Below are 18,934 nucleotides of genomic sequence, written 5' to 3'. Positions count from 1 at the left end.
ACTATGAATCCGTATTTAGTGTTCTTTCACCATAAATCTCTTGAAATGATGACACAACACTGTCTTCACAAATGATGATGATATAATTGTGACCTCTCATGGCACATTTAGCAACATTAATAGCAAATAGCTATGTCATATAAGAGTCTTTAACAAATTGCACATCTAAGATTATCGCATCTGGTGAAAATATTCTTTTACAAATCAATTGTCAAAGCAACATTATAGCACTTAAGCAACTCCTGTCATTTACTCAGGATAGACCTCACTGACAATTTACTACATAATAAATGTGACCTACTGTCCATATTTCTTTAAAGGCACCCAGAGCATCTTATGAGGCTTGAAAACTGGAAATATTCTAGTTGCTTAATGCCACTGTTTACCCACATTTGCGTGCATATTTCTGATCAAAAGTGGCACAAAATAAGCTACATGGTGATCTTTTAGTTTCACGCGCCTAGTAAAATTGACTGATACCATATCCCCGCTCACCTCCGTCAGAACGTAGAAATGCAAAATTAAAACCTCAAAATGCAAAAATTTGATGGACATGCAGTCACTCACTTATTGGTTGAACCGCTAATTGTGATGGACAGTCAGGATCAGTCTAGTCACTAAGGGCTTGGATTTTCTACAGTTCTCAATTTCTTGCCTCATAAAATGCTCTGGATGCCTTTAATTGAATATCTCTCAACACCTGTCTAATACTCAGTGCAAACTAAGAAGCACATATAAAATCAAGGTGAAATAAAACATTATCCTCAAAGTAAATATCCATGCAAAGCTTTTTAAGTACATATCATTAACTGATCATGACTAATGTGTCTGATTCTTATGCCACCCAACAATTTCATGCGGCACCATTCTAGATAGTGATCTACATAAGTCACAGATTCACTTCATATTCCATTTAAGGTTATAATGCCTGGTTACAGGCATGTAAAATTTGTTTTACTATAAAAGAATAAAATAAAATACCATAGACAATATTACTTTGCCTTCGTGAATAACAGCCATAAGTATGAAAACTTTTTTTTGCTTCAAGAAAGTTATAAAGATGCACTTAAATGAAATAGTATAAACTCAGTCTTATAACAATCGAGTTACATGCTGATGACCCTTTTTTTTCTCCTGACTTGAATTCTGTTTGGAAACTTAAGATTCAATTGATTTTCAATTGATCTGAAATTTTTCCTGAATACCAATGAGATATTCAGGGTATACGTCGATGAAGGTTAGACATCCTGGTAATAAGATACGCAAGGTATTAAACAGTTACTCAAGCATTGGATAAATTTTGGAGGTGGTCAAACGTTTCAGACAGCTCAATGTCTTTCATCAGTTAACTAAACAACTGGAGTTACCGAAAGCTCTGAATTGATCAATTTAGAGTTTTGGTTTAAAATTGTTAACTCCAGTTTCTATTCTAGTCACTGATAAAAGACAGCAGAAATAGTGACTCTGAAGTTTCATCCAGTTGTTTGAGTAACTGTTATTTTGCAAATCTTGGCTATCTTAAACAATGTTGCCTGAACCATCACTGTGACAACAATTAAATGACCAACTGAAATTGACTCAAATCTATATTAGTAGGGCTCTTAAATAAGACTCCTACATACTTTTCTCCCTTTGACTTGACTATATATAGTTTCAGTTTTACCTTTTTAAGGTGATAAAAAGGAATAAATTATCCATACATGTATAAATCGATGATGAATACCTGTATTCAGGTATAACTGTAAACTATTATGATGTCAAATTCCACACTTTTGACATTGTCACTGGTAAGAATAAAATACCTTACTTGTTTGTTTGGGAATATGGTTGTTGCTTTTTTACACAAAAGTTAATTACCTTCCTTGCTGCTTTTACAAAATTTTCCCAAAAGACTTTTCTGAAGAACACTGCAACAGCGTTGTGCTCTATCTGATAATCACTTCTTCCAGAAGTGCAAAATAATATATCAACTTCATCTCCCTCATATTTTATCATCATTTTTTATATTATTAATATCAAGTACTTATCAATTGTCATCTCTCAAACTGTCAAAGCCGGCCATTCCATTTTACCTCTGGAGGGCAAATAGAAATTTTTGTGTGATAGATAATTCTGTTGATACATATATGAAAAAAGAACAGATCAAAATCTGAAGATGGAACACGAAGACATTTTCAAGGACGTGATCAGGAAAGGGAAGGAGTTTTTGAAAAAGTCTATCCATCCATCCTGTTTAGTGTTTGCTCAAAAACAAGGCTGTCAAATCAACTCTTACTCTCAGAGAACATACAGTCATGTAAGACCTAGTTGATGTCCAGTTTAGCTAGTTCGCTGGTGTAGACTCCGATGCTTTCCATGTCGAATAGGACGAAGTAGACCTGTTTGATGGACGATGTCATCTGTGACGAGAAGTAGTTACTGATGGCCTTCAGTATCAGCTGGGCCGCTGCCTGCTTGGGCCAGCCAGCACTGGGGAGGAAGGAAATATTATTGGTTAACCAAGACGGCACTTTAGGGAAAACTTCTATCATGCATAACCCACTTCTGGTTATTGTAGGAAGCTGAAATCGCAGGTGTGTAATCTTAAGATCGTGTCATAAAATCTGAAAATCTAGCACAAAATCTTGAGATTTTCAGAATAAATCTTGAGATTTTTTTCATTTTCAACAAAGCGTGAAGACCCCCACTGGGAGTCATTATGATCCGTTGTGTATCAGAGAAGTGTTTCACAAAATATTGGATATGTACCTTTAAGCTGTAAACAGTCAGAAGCATTAGTCCAAAGTGCTCTGCTCATTCCAACATTAATCTGCTCGCTGTTCAAGGTACAAGATGTTGTGAAAAAAATCTTGAGATGCTTTGAAACCATCTTGGAAAAATCTTGCGACCTTTTAAAATATCTCGAGATTGTCTCATAAAATCTCGAGATTGTCTCATAAAATCTCAAGATTGTCTAATAAAATCTCAAGACTCATAAAAAAATCTTGAGATCTTCAGAATATATCTTAAGATTTGATACCTACCGACCACTTCCGATGGATGGGAATGCTACAGAAGTTAGGTCCTTCTCGTCGGCCAGGGCCAGACAGTTCTTAACTGTCTTCTCCATGTTTTCCTGGCACTTGTCTGTGTTCCAGGACGGACCGTTACAGTGGATCACATACTTGGCAGGGAAGTTGTGGCCAGGACAGATCGCAGCTAGAAAAAACCCGAAAGGAAGATTCTTTTCAGTACCTGTTGATCCTTTAAGATTTACTGATCTCTAGAAACTTAATATGATTTTCACATTTTTTTCTGCAACTGTTACCAATCCGGCACAGTGATACCATACAGAAACTAAATTCTGATGATTTTGATGCTGAAATAAGACAAATGCAGAAAGGCTGACAAATGTTTTCATAATATAACAGCTAGCAGTAAAGAACCACTTAATCAAAGGGTATGAATCTATTGCGCATAGGTCAGTTTTGGAGGAGAAAGGTCAAGGTCGATTTTGGGCCCTCTGGTATGTGACACTGGAACTGCGATGGCGTATTTGTCAAAATCTTCTAAGGAGAATAACTGAAGAAAGGAGCAACAGATTTTCAAGTTATTTACTATGCAGGTAGCTTAGACAGAGTGCACAAGGAATTGCAATTATGTAAATGGCGACTGAATTTGCATATGTAATGAGGATTATCTATATTTCCATTGTAGGCATGCTGTGACAGGTGTCAGCTGTCAGTTTCGAAAGTGGGTCATAAATTCACAAGGGACCCAACAGGTTGTGGTCATACCACAGAGGGGTATAGAATCAAATTGGTAGGTAACTGGAACTCATACAACAGAAAACAACATATAAAAACAAAAGCATACCTCCAGTGGTGTCCAGTGAACCATTGGCTTCAAGTAGTTTCTTCACCTCCCCCTCAAACTCCTTTCCTCCTGCCTTTTGTAATGCAGATCCTACAAATGTGTCAAGTCCGCATTTAACAAACATGGGAAGGCTAAGATATCCAATATTAATGTTACCTTAAGAAACAAAGGCATTAACTGTTATTGGTTTAGTATCTATGTGAAGAGTTATTGTGTTTTATCAATTGTCCTTATAGTTTAAACCTGGGTAAACCTGAAAAATGGTTCACAGTCTTACCTGAGATGTAACGGTTATAGTATTCACCTGGCTGAAGAACAAATAGACTGAAACTAAACTAAAGTCACATTGCAGTATCTCAGGCAGGGCTGTCTCCAGGACCCGTCCCTCCGTCCAAGGACGGAAAGTTGCTTGTTGGGACGGAAAAATGTCACCCTGTCGGTCCCAAAAATTTGGAACTTCATGACATAAAATTGTTGAAAATGTATTTTTGTAGGCTTTAAATGACAGATCTAACAATGAAAATTGAAACATTGGATCTCATGAGTGGTACGGAAAAAAATTTAAAGCTGGAGACAACCTTGATCTCAGGAGAATAATTTAACTGTACTTAAAAGTCACCCAAGGAGAGAAACAAAGCAACTTACCGACTTCTCCCCCGAGGTAGAAGGAGTCGTTGGTGGGGTGTATAACAGCATCAGATGGCAGGTTTACAATGTTACCTTGGATCACGGTCAGCTGGAGAAGTACGAGAACACATCTCATTATTTTGTCATTTTATCCTGTTGTTATCAAGTACAGTTGTAATAATAATAATGATAATAATGGTTTATTCATTAATTATTGGGCAGAAATTACCCGTGCAATGGCAGCCAGTGCTGAATTGCTGCAGGGTTTACAATCAGAATACAGAACAGATACATATTTGCTCCACACTTGCACTTTGTGGAACTGTCGCAAGGGTCTGGGCGGCTGCCATTCGGCGCCAGCAGGTGACCTCAATACGACCTTCCCCAACCGAAGTCAGGTACCCATTCACACCTGGGTGGAGTGAGGAAAGTCATGTAAAGTGCCTTTCCCAAGGGCACAACATCGGGGTTTCGAACCCGGGACCTCTCGGTTCTGGGCGAAACACTCTACCAATTGCGCCACACGATGCCACAGTTGGGGCTTCTTCATCAAATAGGTCCAAACAGCAGTTAGAGATAAATATGAAAGGATTAAGTGTGACAAGCTGTTCGGTGTGACATAGCCAGCTGCTGCTGCATACCTGTAAAGCTGGTAGCGAGGTTACATCAAATGGCAGTTATACCGGCTGACTACTTGAGATCCAAACATAAAGGAATACTTTAAGTACTGTAAATGCACTTAAGTTTGAATGGCTTTAATTCCGCGCTAAGGGGGAAATGGAGTGTTCGCGGTGGTTTTAAGTTTGCGGCAATGCTATAGTCACATACTGCTACAGTATTGGACAAAAATGTTTGTGGTGGTTTTAAATAAGCGGTGAAAGAGTCGCCGTGAAAAGCGCGAACATAAAACCACCGCAAACATTTCTGCATTTACAGTACTGCTCATTCAAAATCCTGGCCCTGTCAAATCTTCAGGGTCAGTAAAACAAAATTAATGTTACATTTAGACTCCAATGACAGCACTGAGGGTTTGAAATGTTTTGGAGCAGTTGAGGAATTCTTTTTAATCTATATTTTATAATCTATGATTAATAAATGTTAATTTACTTTTAAGTTTGGTTCATTGTTTTGATTCTCCATCATTATGTTTTGACCCAATATTTCTAGTCTATTACATTATCGTTATTTCAGTTATTATCTAATCAGAATTTCAGTTTTTTGGTGAATAGTTATGTTTTCAAGTTAATCTTTATTCCTGTATTATTTGTTATTATTTGACATTTTCATTGTTGCCATGTATTATCATGTAAGGGGTTGAGCCCCCCAGGAATCTATGAAAAACGCCGCCAGGCGATATATATTTCTGGTTAAACAAATAAACAAACAAACAAACAAATTGCATTACAAACCAACTGAAGATTGACAAACCTTCTGCCCGAGGAACAGTTTCTTCTCCGACAGGATGGTGATGCCGGTGGCCATGGCAGGACTGGTGCTGTCTGCTGACGCTGCCGTCGTCTCCTCACCGCCAGACGCCGCGTCTTCTGTGCTGTCAGCCGTGCTTATCGTGGTCTGTAAGGATAAAACTTCATTGGGTCAATGAACATTGCAGAAAGAGTGCTAACGGCTACTCCTCTGCCATTTTCCACCATCTAAAACACAACCAGGGACACTCATTCAATCTCGAATCCACAGACATCCTAGATCGTGAATCCCGCTGGTTCGAACGGGGAGTTAGAGAAGCAATATATATATGAGAGATGTAAAATCCAGGAAACAGGAAAGGGGGGTCGTCTACGCGTTGAACTTTCAGGCACTTGGACGAACAACATTTAGTTACTGTACTAAAACAACAGTAGCTAATTGAACTATTAGCATAAAACCTTCTCTTGAATTAATCTTCTTTGGAAGACTTGTAACGTCAAGACATCCTAAATTGCCCTAACCTCATGAACATATCTATTCAGAGTTTTGGTATAAAACCTGGTTTCCCATGAGTCCTATCGTTCACTGACGAAAGACAGCAGATGCTGTCTGAAACGTCTGACTGTTTCAAAATTTTATCCAGTTGCTTCAGTAACTATTTTTGGCGTACCTTTATTGGGTCAGTTTGAAAAGTTAACATGCTTTGAAAAAGATCGACTGTATACAGTGCCAAAGTCATTTACTTCCCTTAATATTTCTTTGAACTTTCTGAAACCAAGCAGAAACTTCTTGGGACAGACAAGCAATCCTATATATATATCCTAAAAAAGAGGCTTCATCCATTACCAAGTACATTACTGCATACATCCCAAAGCTTTTCTAGTTACCAACTGTTACTTAAGTACTTCATTTTGCCCTGACACCCTAGCTACAAACGTCCTTAGGCTATCATGGAGGCTTAGAGTGAAAGTTGTTTTTTTTATTCATTTTGCAAAAATACAAATAAACACAATAATAATACAATAAGGCAACACATAGACCACGGATTCAAAGCAAAACTAAACACAACAATTAAACACAGGAGAGAAAATTTAGCCCTGTATCATTTGTATGAACTTGTAGATGTGAGAAGATCAGCAGAATGTTTAGTACAGTATTACTTGTCCTTAGGCTAATTATTACTTTTTTATGTGTAACACACCTCTGTGCTCTTTCCTTTCCCTTTACCCTTCCCTTTGCCTTTTCCCTTTCCACCAGCAGGGGGCGTTGCAGCAGCTGCCTTCTTCTTGCCTGGCGACTTCTTGGCCGGAGGTGTCGTCTTGGTCTTCTTGGCAGGAGGAGGCGGGATTGGTGGCTGCAGCGCGTCGAAGATGCGCTTCTGGCCGCGCTTCTTGGTGAGAAGCTCGGGATGAATCTTCGGTAGCACTCCGCCAGATGCGATGGTCACGTGCTTCAAGAGCTGGATTCGGAAAAAACATGCAGCCAGTGAAAATTGTGTTGATGCAGCCTCAGACTGTTGATTGGTTTTTCTCCCGAACGATGTCACAAAAATAAGTGCCACCTATGGTGCAAAGCTAGTGTGTTACGCTGAAGGGTGGTTATACCGGTGATACTGTATTCCTGGTTGAATAAATAAACAAAACAAACAAAACAAATATAGATACAGATAGCAGTCAGGCATGTGAACTACTGGTAAAGTTTAAGCCATCTGCTACAGGTCTGAATGCAGAAAACTTCTCCACTGTATACGTTAAGGTCTCGGACCGGAGTTTTCTTACGATTTTGTATGTAGGCCGACACCCTCAGGTCGAGGGGCTACAATTCCGCCAAGAACAGTAGAATGGAAAATGTAATCATATCATATCAGCGAAGGCGTTTTTTTACTGCTTTCCGATGTCTTTATCGCTATAGTCTGTTGTCCCTTTATTTTGGTTAGAAACCATAGTAAAATGTAAATTTTGGACCCGAATTTTTTTTTTTTTACACTTTTTTGATCGAACCTGGTGGAAAAAAAGAGTTTTCCTGGGGTCACGGCAAATATGCTGAGAAAGCTTAGTAAATAGTGTCTCTGAAAAATGAAAAAAATAAAAAAAGTAATGTGATAACGTTTTTGCAATCTCCGATGACGCAAATTCGGTGAAAATGCATTAAAAATGCTGCTATTTGGGTCATCAGGCGAAAAAACCTCACCTGGTGCCTTTTTATATTAGTCCGCGACAAAGGTGACCTTTGTCACCTTTATAAAAAGGCTTTGATGGCAAACCAACTTCACCAGGCCCGAAAATACTACAACTCACTGGCTTTTCAGGAGATCCAAAAAAACTATGCACAGCTGAAACGATCACCAAGCAATAGGGGGCAGAAATTAGGGTGACGGCAACCACACACTTCCGGCAGATTACCGTGTCATGACCCCAACCCTGGTCGGGCGTGAACTCCGACCCGGAACCTTAAGGATCTGGAGCAAACATTTACAATGATGCTCCACTACAACTGACCTGTTTTTACAATAGCTTACCTGGTGCAGCTCTTCATCGTTCGCCACGGCCAGCAAGATGTGTCGCGGGGTGATTCGTCCCTTCTTGTTGTCTCTCGCAGCGTTTCCAGCCAGCTCCAGGATCTCAGCTGATTTTACACAAATGAGAATTAGATATTTCAAACAATTGTATCAAACAACAGACCCTTTGACAGTAAGGTCATAATGACAATACTACGGCACATGTACAAATCTAATATCTCATCTATCAACAAATATTGTACTGTGGCTCAAATTCTTTCAATGTGAGAGTTGTATATATGCTAGTTTTCTTGTCTGTTATAGCTTCTTTCAAATTCTATTCTCCACGTTGGTATATTCCACTCAATAATTGAAACTTAAACCTTAAGAACAAAAAGAATAAAATTCTCAAAATGTGAACAGAGGTTGACAACTCTTTTGGATAGCTATTTATTAAATATCAAGTTGATGATATACACATGTACTCTGATGGTCTGTTAATAATTTGTATTTCACTATAATATTCAGGGCATTCATTGACTGACAAAAGTCTTTGTTGACATTAATGTTATATGTCAGCAGGTATATTCAACAGCAATTTGTCCAATATTTTACAACAATGGCATTGCCTTAAACAATAGATCCAAACTTGATCTCACTTTGATAGAAAATTTAAGGTCCTTGGATTTGAAATTATGCGACAGATATCGAATGAAAGAAGATGAGGAACTTATACATGTGCCACGCCCCCTCTAGTGTTTATGCATTCATTCAGTGACATCACAGCAAGATGGCAATGATACCCGCAAAGAAAAATGGCTGCCCTCACCAAGTCTAAGATTCATATTTTCACACGCATAAAACGATAATATAAACTATTTTTTGTACGATATAAACATCTGTTTACCGCTCAGGTATTCGATGACGGCGGCCAGGTAGACCGGAGCGCCCATACCGATCCTCAGGTGGTGTGTGTCTCGCCGAAGGTATCGGTAGATCCGTCCGACGGGGAAAATAACTCCGGCCCGCGCCGACCGAGACACTGCCTTCACCCTCTTCTTCCCACCACGGGCAGACATACCGCCGAGGAATGTGCACAGGAGATAATGACCAAAATGTGTGGCGTTAAAGACGAGAAAATGGCAGATGATGAGAAGAACTTCGCTCTAAAAACAAGGTCTGTATCAAAGGTGAGCCCCCTCTGGCGGCTGTGTTGTCTTGCGGTTTCCCTCCCGCAACATTGTCAAGTCAAACAGTTTATCAGATAAATAATCTTCTATAAACACCTTTTTGTGCCCACAAGAATATCAAATTAGTATTTCTTATCAGCAAGGCCAGAATTACCGACCAAGTACGGTATTTATAGTGGGACATAGAATAGGAATATCTTTATATATCAAAGGGGTGCTGACGCAAAGCGTACTGGATGACGTAAAAGCTGCTCCAGATCTAAGCCAATCAGAGAGCAGATAAGAAGGTTTGGCCCCGCCCCTTTGTACTAATTTGGAGAATGATGCATCTCCCAGCCACAACAAGACGGGACATGCAAGACACATGCCTCAAGTTTCAGCAGTGTCGTCACGTACACTGGAAAAGCGACTTCTGTCGACTTCTTTCAAAACGACAGATCCTAATCCAAACATCCAGCCGAATCCGAAGAATAAAAAGTTTGGTTCAACAACGTAATGAAAAAGGGAAGAGAGGGGGAAAGCAAACAGAAAGGAAGAAAACGGTACAGTTCAAAACAAAAAGAAAAAAACTGCATAGTTAACGTTAGAATTGAATCAAATATTCTTATCATATCTTACTAACTAGAGTTCCACGACCTCATACCTTCGCCAAATGATTTTAACCTTTATGACTGACGTATTAGGAGTGTTTCTCATCAATAATAAATCATACTAGTTGATTGTCTTAGAATATAACATGTCCAAAGTATCAGCTTAACAAATTATGAGCTTAACAAAGAAGGTCATGCTAATTTTTATCATCAATTATGCAGAAGAGGCCCTTATTAACATAATTTGATTCAACGATGTTAACATTCATATAACTTCCCGATGCCACAAAAGAAGTATTAAATGTATGAAATTGCCGTCATTTGCCAGTGTGGAATAATACAAGTTACCCATTAAGTATGCAAATTAGGCCCACATTTGCATATTTTCTATCTATTAACAGTCCTCTCTTCCTCAGTTACAATTTGAATAGTCATATCACGGAACAAAGCGGATTTCTAAAGTTGCCTCATTAATTATGCAAATTAGAATCTGATTTGCATAATTATTGTCCAATCATACTAAGCATCACACAAGCTATCCACATACCAAAAATTATGACCATCCATCAAGGCCATCTTGTTATAGTCTTTTCTCATAAATTATGCAAATGAGGTCTTCATTTGCATAGTTCATATCAATTAATATTTTTCTCTTCCTCAATTACATATGTCACATGTTTCAGAGTCCTATTATGGAATTTGGCGGATGTATAAACTTTCCTCATTAATTATGCAAATTAGATACTGATTTGCATAAGAAGTGTCTAATCATGGACATCATCACTCAAGCTATCTACCTACCAAAAATCATTACCATCCATCAAGCCCTTCTTGAGTTATTCCCTTTCAAAGTCAGATGCAAAACCTGCTCCTGCAGTTCCAAAAAAGCCGCTAGGGGGCCCAAACCCACACCACTTACTCTCTGTCCAAAGATCTATCTACCACTCAAAAATAAGTTCCATAGCATGTCCGGAACACGAGATATCACAACAGGAAGTTCCGCTGCAGTACCGTTAGAAGTCGCTAGGGGGCCCAAAATCTAATCGTTTTTAGGTCTCATCAAAACCTACCAACATACTAAATATCAAAACAATCCATCGAGGCATTCTCGAGTTATGCTGTGCCACTACAAACAGACAGACAAACAAACAAACGCTACCCTCTGCATAACCTTCTCGGCGAAGGTAATTAAAGGCAATTTTTCTTTCATGCTGATTTTTTTAAATATAAAACCTCCTTGATTTTGTGTACTATTAAGCTTTGGGAATCTAGGCCATAATTCAAGATTACATTGTCGGTTTGGGGGAGCATACCTACAATGTTCGACTAACTGTTCTTTGGACAACCTAACATGCACTTAGCTACCTGTCTGCGTTTTAAAACGATAAAGCTATCTTTTTAAAAGGCAACAAGCCAATGAATGGATGTCACAGGCATACGTATACGTTTGGCATTTCGACAACATACGAGAGAGTATTCCATATTCTAAATGTTGTGGAATTCAATTTAAAGGGCCTTGCAATAATGAATACATGAAACGTTCATCATTTAAACGCCACCCGACCCTTTCTTTGCTTTGGAAACAAAGACATTGACAAATTGCAACCTTTCCAGCGATGGTAACCCGAGCGCAACGTGGGGGAGACCTGGGCATGCGCCAAACGACCCGTCGCCATGGCTACGTCTCGGCGTCCTGCTACTGAACGTGTCGCCTGCGGGACAAACCATGACTTACTCTGGGGGAGGTTCCAAATTGTATAATTCTTCCAAAACAAAAACGTGATAGTGAATGTTTGAGACTTTCAAGTGCACTTTTCTAGGCAAATGACGTGTTTTGGACCATTGCGTGCGTTTGCTTGGGATTTTTCCTCACAATTCGATCCACCGCGATGCCTAATGTACCGTCCCTCAGGTGACTCAAACCGAGTGTTGATTCATGTGCACTCAGACTACTCAAAGAGGGATTTTCGTGCTCAGTAGAGCGTGGTGAAACCAGGGGGAAGGATTCTCATTGAGAAACTTCACTACACCAAGGCATTTGGGAAGAAAATGACTTGAGGCAGTGCTACTTCGCGTCCACTCACTAAGAAGTTAAGGTAAGTTCTCAAGTACAGACTTTTGATCTGGTAGATTTGGCTTCGTAATAGTAAGTATAAGGATATTCTATCGTTAAACCCACTATAATAAATCAGTGTTCGGAAGAAACAAATAAATTCCATTCTCAAAACACAGTTGCATAGAATGTGTCGGCAACAACTATATCTACAAACACCAAAAACGCAGACATAGGTGCCATGTGTGGCCTGTTTTCGGTCTTCTTGTACAGTGTGTTACAGTGCTAACGTGTGATGAAATCGACGGAAACATCTAAAAACTCCTAGGAATTTCATCCGTTCTGTTGTTATCGACAGGCAGTCCTATGTGGCCATATGGACCAGCAATTGTTAGTGTAGCATCGATATGATATTGCTCGGTTGATTTGTCCCTTTAATGGTTTAGTAATTGTAGTAGTTTTGCAAACTAGTTTCAGCTCAGAGTTTTAAAAGAGTGTTTTGCTTGGGGGATTTGCAATGTACACAGGTCGTAATTGATCAGCTAAAAGCCACAACAATCGCGGACGTGTAGTGTAAATATCCCGATATCAAAGGCCCATCCTTGTTGTCCTAACTACACCCAACTGATATGTTTTAGTTACCACACCTTGTTTGCTATCCAGCCCAAGATGGCAAACGTTACAAGAAATGTGTCCCTTGTCTTCAGAAAAAGCAGAGACAGCTTAGCCGGTACCTTTCCGAAAATTTATAAACTCAACGTGTCATCGCTAGCTGTGACCATGTCATGATAAGAAACGAGGGAAACAACTATTCAGCGTACACCTTACTTAACTCTAAAATCAACTTTCAGTGATTTAAAAGCGTTTGGGAACCATTTCGCACTTTCACATGATATGTTTCAAAGCGGGATGTATATTTAATACGACAAGCGTGTGGCTTGAAAGAAAACCATTATACCCCACGGTGAGTTATGTGGTTAAATGACCACGTTGTATGGCATTTTAAGCCCATTAATCAAGCTATTAGGCGTGCATAAATGTGTAATGCCCGGTTACGAGTGCTGGATAATTACTCACAAACATGCTGAGGGATAGATTAAGAGCAAAGTCTACAGATTTTTCATCGTAAACTCGACCAGTTCGAAGGCTTTATAAAAACCAAGGAAGAGTGATTCGAGACTGACTGAAAATTAATTCTTTGTCGACAATTAATGGGGGTAAGAGTGTGGTTATGTGAATTTTGATAATCATCTAAAATGTCACAAAAAACACAAGAATTTTACACCAATAATTGACCACAAGTATAACACGTAGTAGCCAAACTAACCCGGAAGTCCACCCAAACGCCCAAGCGTTACCACGTACAAAGTAAACACTGGAGTAAACAAAGGGACTACAAAAACACCGGCGGTGCTTTCAGACGGCAACCTACCACCAAGAAGTTTTGTTCGGAGTGTTATTCTTGTTAGGAAGGTCAAGTTGTTGACACGATATGTTGCCCTGGGTACAATGTCCTCTCTCAAATAATGACATTGATCATTTTGATCGGACTGGCCCAAGTTTTCGGTTAAATACTGATTTTTGTTCGTGTGGGGGGAAAGTTTTCGTTAGATACCAGTCGGGACCTTCCATTCTGTAAGGAGCTAGAACTAAAACCTACTTCGATTCATTAATGGTACGTAATGTGGCCGATTGTCGTCAACTTCAGAAGCCACAGAAACAGGACTTCCCCCATTGGAGCAATTTTTAATTGAATCTGTCCTTTTTTGTCTTACAGAGCTGAATGCAGATCCAGCACCATGAGCGCTATATCGATCAAACTGCGAGAATTCAAGGGCCATAATGTGCAACACAAGTGAGTAATACTTCATCGTATCTTAGTACTTGTGCGTATATGAGTAACTCTCGTATCTTAGTACTTGTGTGTGTATATATGATTTGCCGTATCTAATAGCTACATATACATGTACATGTGCGTATTTGAACAATACATTGTCCGATTGTCGTATCTTGGTACATGCACTTGTGTGTATATGCGTTATCGTATCCTAGTACTTGTATATGAGTGATGCTGTGCCGTATCTCAGCACTTGTGCGTATATGAGTGATACTGTGCCGTATCTTAGTACGTGTGCGTATTTGAGTAATCTGTTATATCGTAGTGCTTATGAATATATGATTGATATGTTGTCCTATCTCAGTAAAAAAGATTTAATTCAGTGTATGTATACAATTAAAGTCATGTATTTTTTCTTCGCGTTTCAGCCCTATACGTGAAGGCAAGCACGTAACAGGTGTGTGGCCGGGCGAATACGGACGTGTCCACGCACCCAAGCCGAGAGACAAGTGAGGCTTAAAGAACACAGTATATTTCCCCTTTCCCCCTAGCGGGAGGGAAATATAAAATGTAATGTAAGGTAGAATATCGCACGTTGTCTGTGTGATTTTAGTTTGTGAATGTTGAGCTGGACGTAAACGAGTTATAATCTTCTAAGACGCAATCAGTAATATTTAACGTATCAAGCAAATGTATGTATAGATGACAGATTTATTCAGCAAACAAATACAGGCCTCGTGGCAGAACCAAGGCTGAATTAACAGGCTCGTTTACAGTTAGACATCAAGATTTTACATATACTTAAAAAACATTACATTATTGGCAAAGAACGATACAAGAAACCAACTTTTGTAACAAGCAGTCGTCAGAATGTGTATTCGTGCAGTATTGAACGTTTAAGTTGTGTTCCTTTTTGGCGAAGCCTAAGGGGCGGAGCGGATTACAAACTATAAGATTCCAGTCAAATTTCTGTTTTTGGTTTTCGGCTTCAGGTCAGTCAGAGGTGCACATCGCAAGTTGTGTAGACGATTGCAGTTGTTGATTTTTGCTTCATAACGTTCGTTCTCTGTTTTCTTGTTATTTTCAGTCTTACTCTAGGGAAAGGTGTTACGCCTCGGCCGCAGACAGCGCCGGCTAGACCAACCACAGCCCCGGCACAGATCAAACATGCACAGGTAGGGAAAAACGGGAACTCAAGTAAAACCATCTGAAGAAGTAAGATTCTGAAATAGAATTCAGCCTATAAGCCGAGAAGCCTATAAGCCGTTGGATTTTTTGAGCGCGTCAGTAAGTAAGGGCAATAGCTGAAATAGACGTTATAACGGTTTAACACCATCAATCAATCAATCAATATTATTAAAAGAAGGATGGAAAATACCGGCCAGAAAAAGTTTTTCAAGCCTTGCATGTGGACGTCTATTTTGATCTACTTGAATCTTAGATACAAGTTTTCCATATTTTAAGTGTATAACGAGAGGAGAAACATTCATTTATGAATATTTTTTTCACAATTCTATTCGAACGATACATAAGTACACAACATAACTGCACATTAACATTACACGTTTACAATTCCACAAATATACACAGTTACATATTGTTGCAGGGGTCATTCCCACTGGCTTTTTGGCTAGGGTGTGCTCCCTAGTTACATATATCTACAGGGGGCATTGACCGTCATTCCCACTGGCTTTTTTGTCTAGGTCGTGCTCCCTATATGCTAGGGCTTTTTTTGACAGGGGTGTTTCATCCCCCTGGATTTTCTGTGCTAGGGTTTCTTCCCTAGGATTTCTGTGCAGGGATGTCTTCCCTGGGTTTCTGTGCAGGGTTTTCCTTCCATGTGTTTTGAATTCAAGACTTACAAATAATTTCTGTTATTGTTGTTATATACAAAATCCATATCACTACTAAAATCAACAAACCCACTTACGATACAAAACGTGGGTCTCTTCATTTTCCACTGCCTTCAAAAAAGAAGTCAAACCCAACCACAGCCATAGTCAACCTTAGTTAACTTAGAACTTTCACAGTAGACTAGATAACTATTTTTGATTCCCATGTATTTCCATGTACTTGTTTGTCTGCAATTAGCCTTCGGGCATGAACTTGCAATAAAGTTATCATTATTATTATTATTGTTGTTGTTATCAGCAAAGAGCACAAGAGTCGATGAGAACCGGCCGACCGGTGACGGCTTCTGGAGAACGGCGGGCTGTACAGCGTGACGTGTGGGGGGTACCGATCCAGAAGTACCCTGCCAAGTCTACTTACGAGGCGTCTTACGACAGGCGCTGGGCTTTCGGTAGGTTCTCACTCTTTCTCTCTGTCTGTCTGCCTGTCTGTCTGTCTTTTTCAAACATTTGAGAACTTTGATCTAAACCTCCACCAAAAGTGTTCTCAGAAACATCTCCATGAAAGCACTACCCACTGAAATGACTCAGTATGTAGGCGCTTTGTATCAAAGTCGACAAGTATCGACATGGTTGTTTGTCCTATGCTGTCTTTGATGTCGATTCTACTAATGCAGTTTTTCCAGAAATTATGTTCTCCTTTATACGTTGATGAAGGTTAGACATCCAGGTAGTAAGATACGCCAAAAATAATTACTCAAGCAACTGGATAAAATTTTGAAACAGTCAGACGTTTCAGACAGCATCCGCTGTCTTTCGTCAGTGACTTAAGGTAGGACTGGGACACCAGATTTATACCAAAACTCTGAATGAATATGTGCTAAATAGTTCAATTAGCTACTGCTGTTTTAGTACAGTAACTAATTGTTGTCCTTTTGTACCCGGTGAGAAAAAAAGGCTAATTTCTGCACGTGATTTTTTCCCCTACCAGGTCACCCTCCTGAGTTGCGTGAGATGATGATGAGTATGAAGCCTCCCCCTCCTACGCTCCAGTCGTACATGTGGAAGGCGCTGTAAGTCAACTTGTGTATCTATCGATGTAAATCTTAAAGGCACCCAGAGCATTTTATGAGGCTTGAAAACTGGAAATATTCTAGTTGCTATAATCTTTATGAAATTGACATTTAAAGCCGGTTTACCACATTTGTGTGCGGATTTCTCATCAAAAGTACTAGTGCTCAAATGCGGCACAAAAATAAGCTACATGGTGATCTTTTAGTTTCACACGCATAGTGTGAATAGACCGATACCATATAGCCCCGCCCACCTCCGTCAAAACGTGGAAATGCAAAATTAAAACATGCAGTCACTCTCTCATTGGTCGAACCGCTAATTGTGATGGACAGTCAGGATCAGTCTTTTAGGGCTTAGATCTTTTATCATTTCTCACCACACAACGACATCGTATCTTTGCTCCTTTAATGTCGCTACGTAATTGTATAGTGTTATTGAAAATTACTATGTGTAGGAATGACTAGAAATTGGAGTTTTTTATTCAAGTTCCAAGCCTCATAAAATGCTCTGGATGCCTTTAAGCGGGGAGGACGGAAGATATGGGCGGATTATTTTTATATTTCAAGACGCAAGGCATCAAGTTTATTTACTATAAAAGTCTTCGATACCTTTGTTATCATATTCTTTTTGTCAGTTGATATTTGTGACAATGTAAACGCTTATTGAACATAGCTGTCGACCTTATTTTGTCGAGGAATCCACAACATTACACGTGTAGTTCTAAACTGAGCTTTGCATTGTCATCTTTCAGGTCTAGTCCTATGGAGTTCAAAACAACCAATCCTGACATCGACAGGCGGTTATGGCGTCGACCTGAAACAGCGCCCTCTAGCGTCCCTACTAGGAAAGATATCTTCGGCAACAGAATGCGTTTCGAGACAACCTACGGCTCTGCATACAACCAGCCTTTCAAATTTTCTTGGCGTTGATAACATTACTGCCTGGAAAGTGCAAAATAAAACGCGCTTTTATATTTCTCAGGTCAAAAGTTATAAAGAGATTCCATAATCATATTTGATGATTGTCATTATCAATAGCATATTCAATATAAACACGGAAATGTGTATACACCAATGAAGCATCACAAATAAGTATCACATTCAGTCTCATGATAAGGAGATATGACACATTTTGACGTGCATGAGAAAGACTTTATTACTAGTACGCTACATTGGAATTGTTATGCATTATGCTGTCCACTATGTGGGCAATGTTATCAATTTTGTTATCTTTCTCTGTAGAGCATGTTTACTTCAAAATCATATGTTAAAACTCTATCAACTTCGTCAATAAAGACCATTTATACTAGTATTTTATGATCGCTTTTCTCTACCCCCCCCCCCCCCCCCAAAAACACTGTACCTTTGTTTAGAAACTCTCTAACAAAGCTTGGGGGGGGGGGGAGATAACTTCTTCTCTGGCAGCTCATAGCCCATGGTCCGTGTCTTAGAAGTCCAGCAGTTAGAATACATTACGATCTTCCACCCCAAACATCTGCTTGGATATCAAACAGCGTGCATGGTGTGGGATACGGAGTTCATTCAGATGAAGGCCATTCAAGCACAACGGCTACAGTTTCGTCCGGTCAAAGACAGGGCAGGATTCCATTACAAACTGTGCTTTGAGCATTGTTTAACGATTAGTGCCGTTACGCTACGAGAACTACAACAATCGCTCCTTGGGAATACTGTAGATCTCTGTCTTGACAAAACGGCATGGAAAGGAAGTGGTTTGAGTAAGGAGGTTTTAGAGCTCCTTGGTTTGAGTTTTTAAGACGCTTCCGTGGATTTGTTGTAAGGCGTAGAAGTACATGTACCGTAACGCAAAGTGAAATAGAATAACAATGGGGATGAAAAATAAAACGCGGACATGTTAGAGATGAGATATAGTATGGGACAAACTGACTGGATGCCGATAGGTTTAGCCGTGGAGAGGG

General features: G+C 39.5%; 2 protein-coding genes across 2 annotated transcripts; one reads left to right on the top strand and one right to left on the bottom strand.

Moving 5' to 3' along the window:
• Positions 1-1,388: 1,388 nt before the first annotated feature.
• On the bottom strand, positions 1,389-9,628 carry LOC136448467 (core histone macro-H2A.1-like). The gene is made up of 8 exons (XM_066448033.1): positions 9,312-9,628; positions 8,426-8,532; positions 7,109-7,366; positions 5,911-6,054; positions 4,501-4,591; positions 3,856-3,945; positions 3,024-3,198; positions 1,389-2,469 (listed from the first exon to the last, which is right to left on the bottom strand). Exons 1-8 carry the CDS (start codon positions 9,481-9,483, stop codon positions 2,304-2,306), a joined length of 1,203 nt encoding a protein of 400 aa, XP_066304130.1. The 5' UTR covers positions 9,484-9,628; the 3' UTR covers positions 1,389-2,303.
• Positions 9,629-12,165: 2,537 nt separating this feature from the next.
• On the top strand, positions 12,166-18,051 carry LOC136448818 (uncharacterized). Its single transcript, XM_066448466.1, has 7 exons — positions 12,166-12,280; positions 14,015-14,092; positions 14,503-14,583; positions 15,162-15,249; positions 16,226-16,376; positions 16,916-16,997; positions 17,750-18,051. The coding sequence occupies exons 2-7, from the start codon at positions 14,037-14,039 to the stop codon at positions 17,925-17,927; spliced, it is 636 nt and encodes a 211-aa protein (XP_066304563.1). The 5' UTR covers positions 12,166-12,280; positions 14,015-14,036; the 3' UTR covers positions 17,928-18,051.
• The last annotated feature ends 883 nt before the right edge of the window (positions 18,052-18,934 follow it).

This window comes from Branchiostoma lanceolatum, chromosome 14 (genome assembly GCF_035083965.1).
Source record: "Branchiostoma lanceolatum isolate klBraLanc5 chromosome 14, klBraLanc5.hap2, whole genome shotgun sequence".
In the NCBI taxonomy this organism is placed as follows: domain Eukaryota; kingdom Metazoa; phylum Chordata; class Leptocardii; order Amphioxiformes; family Branchiostomatidae; genus Branchiostoma; species Branchiostoma lanceolatum.
Note: the sequence above shows the minus strand (reverse complement) of the source record. Positions and strands in the feature narration are given on the sequence as shown.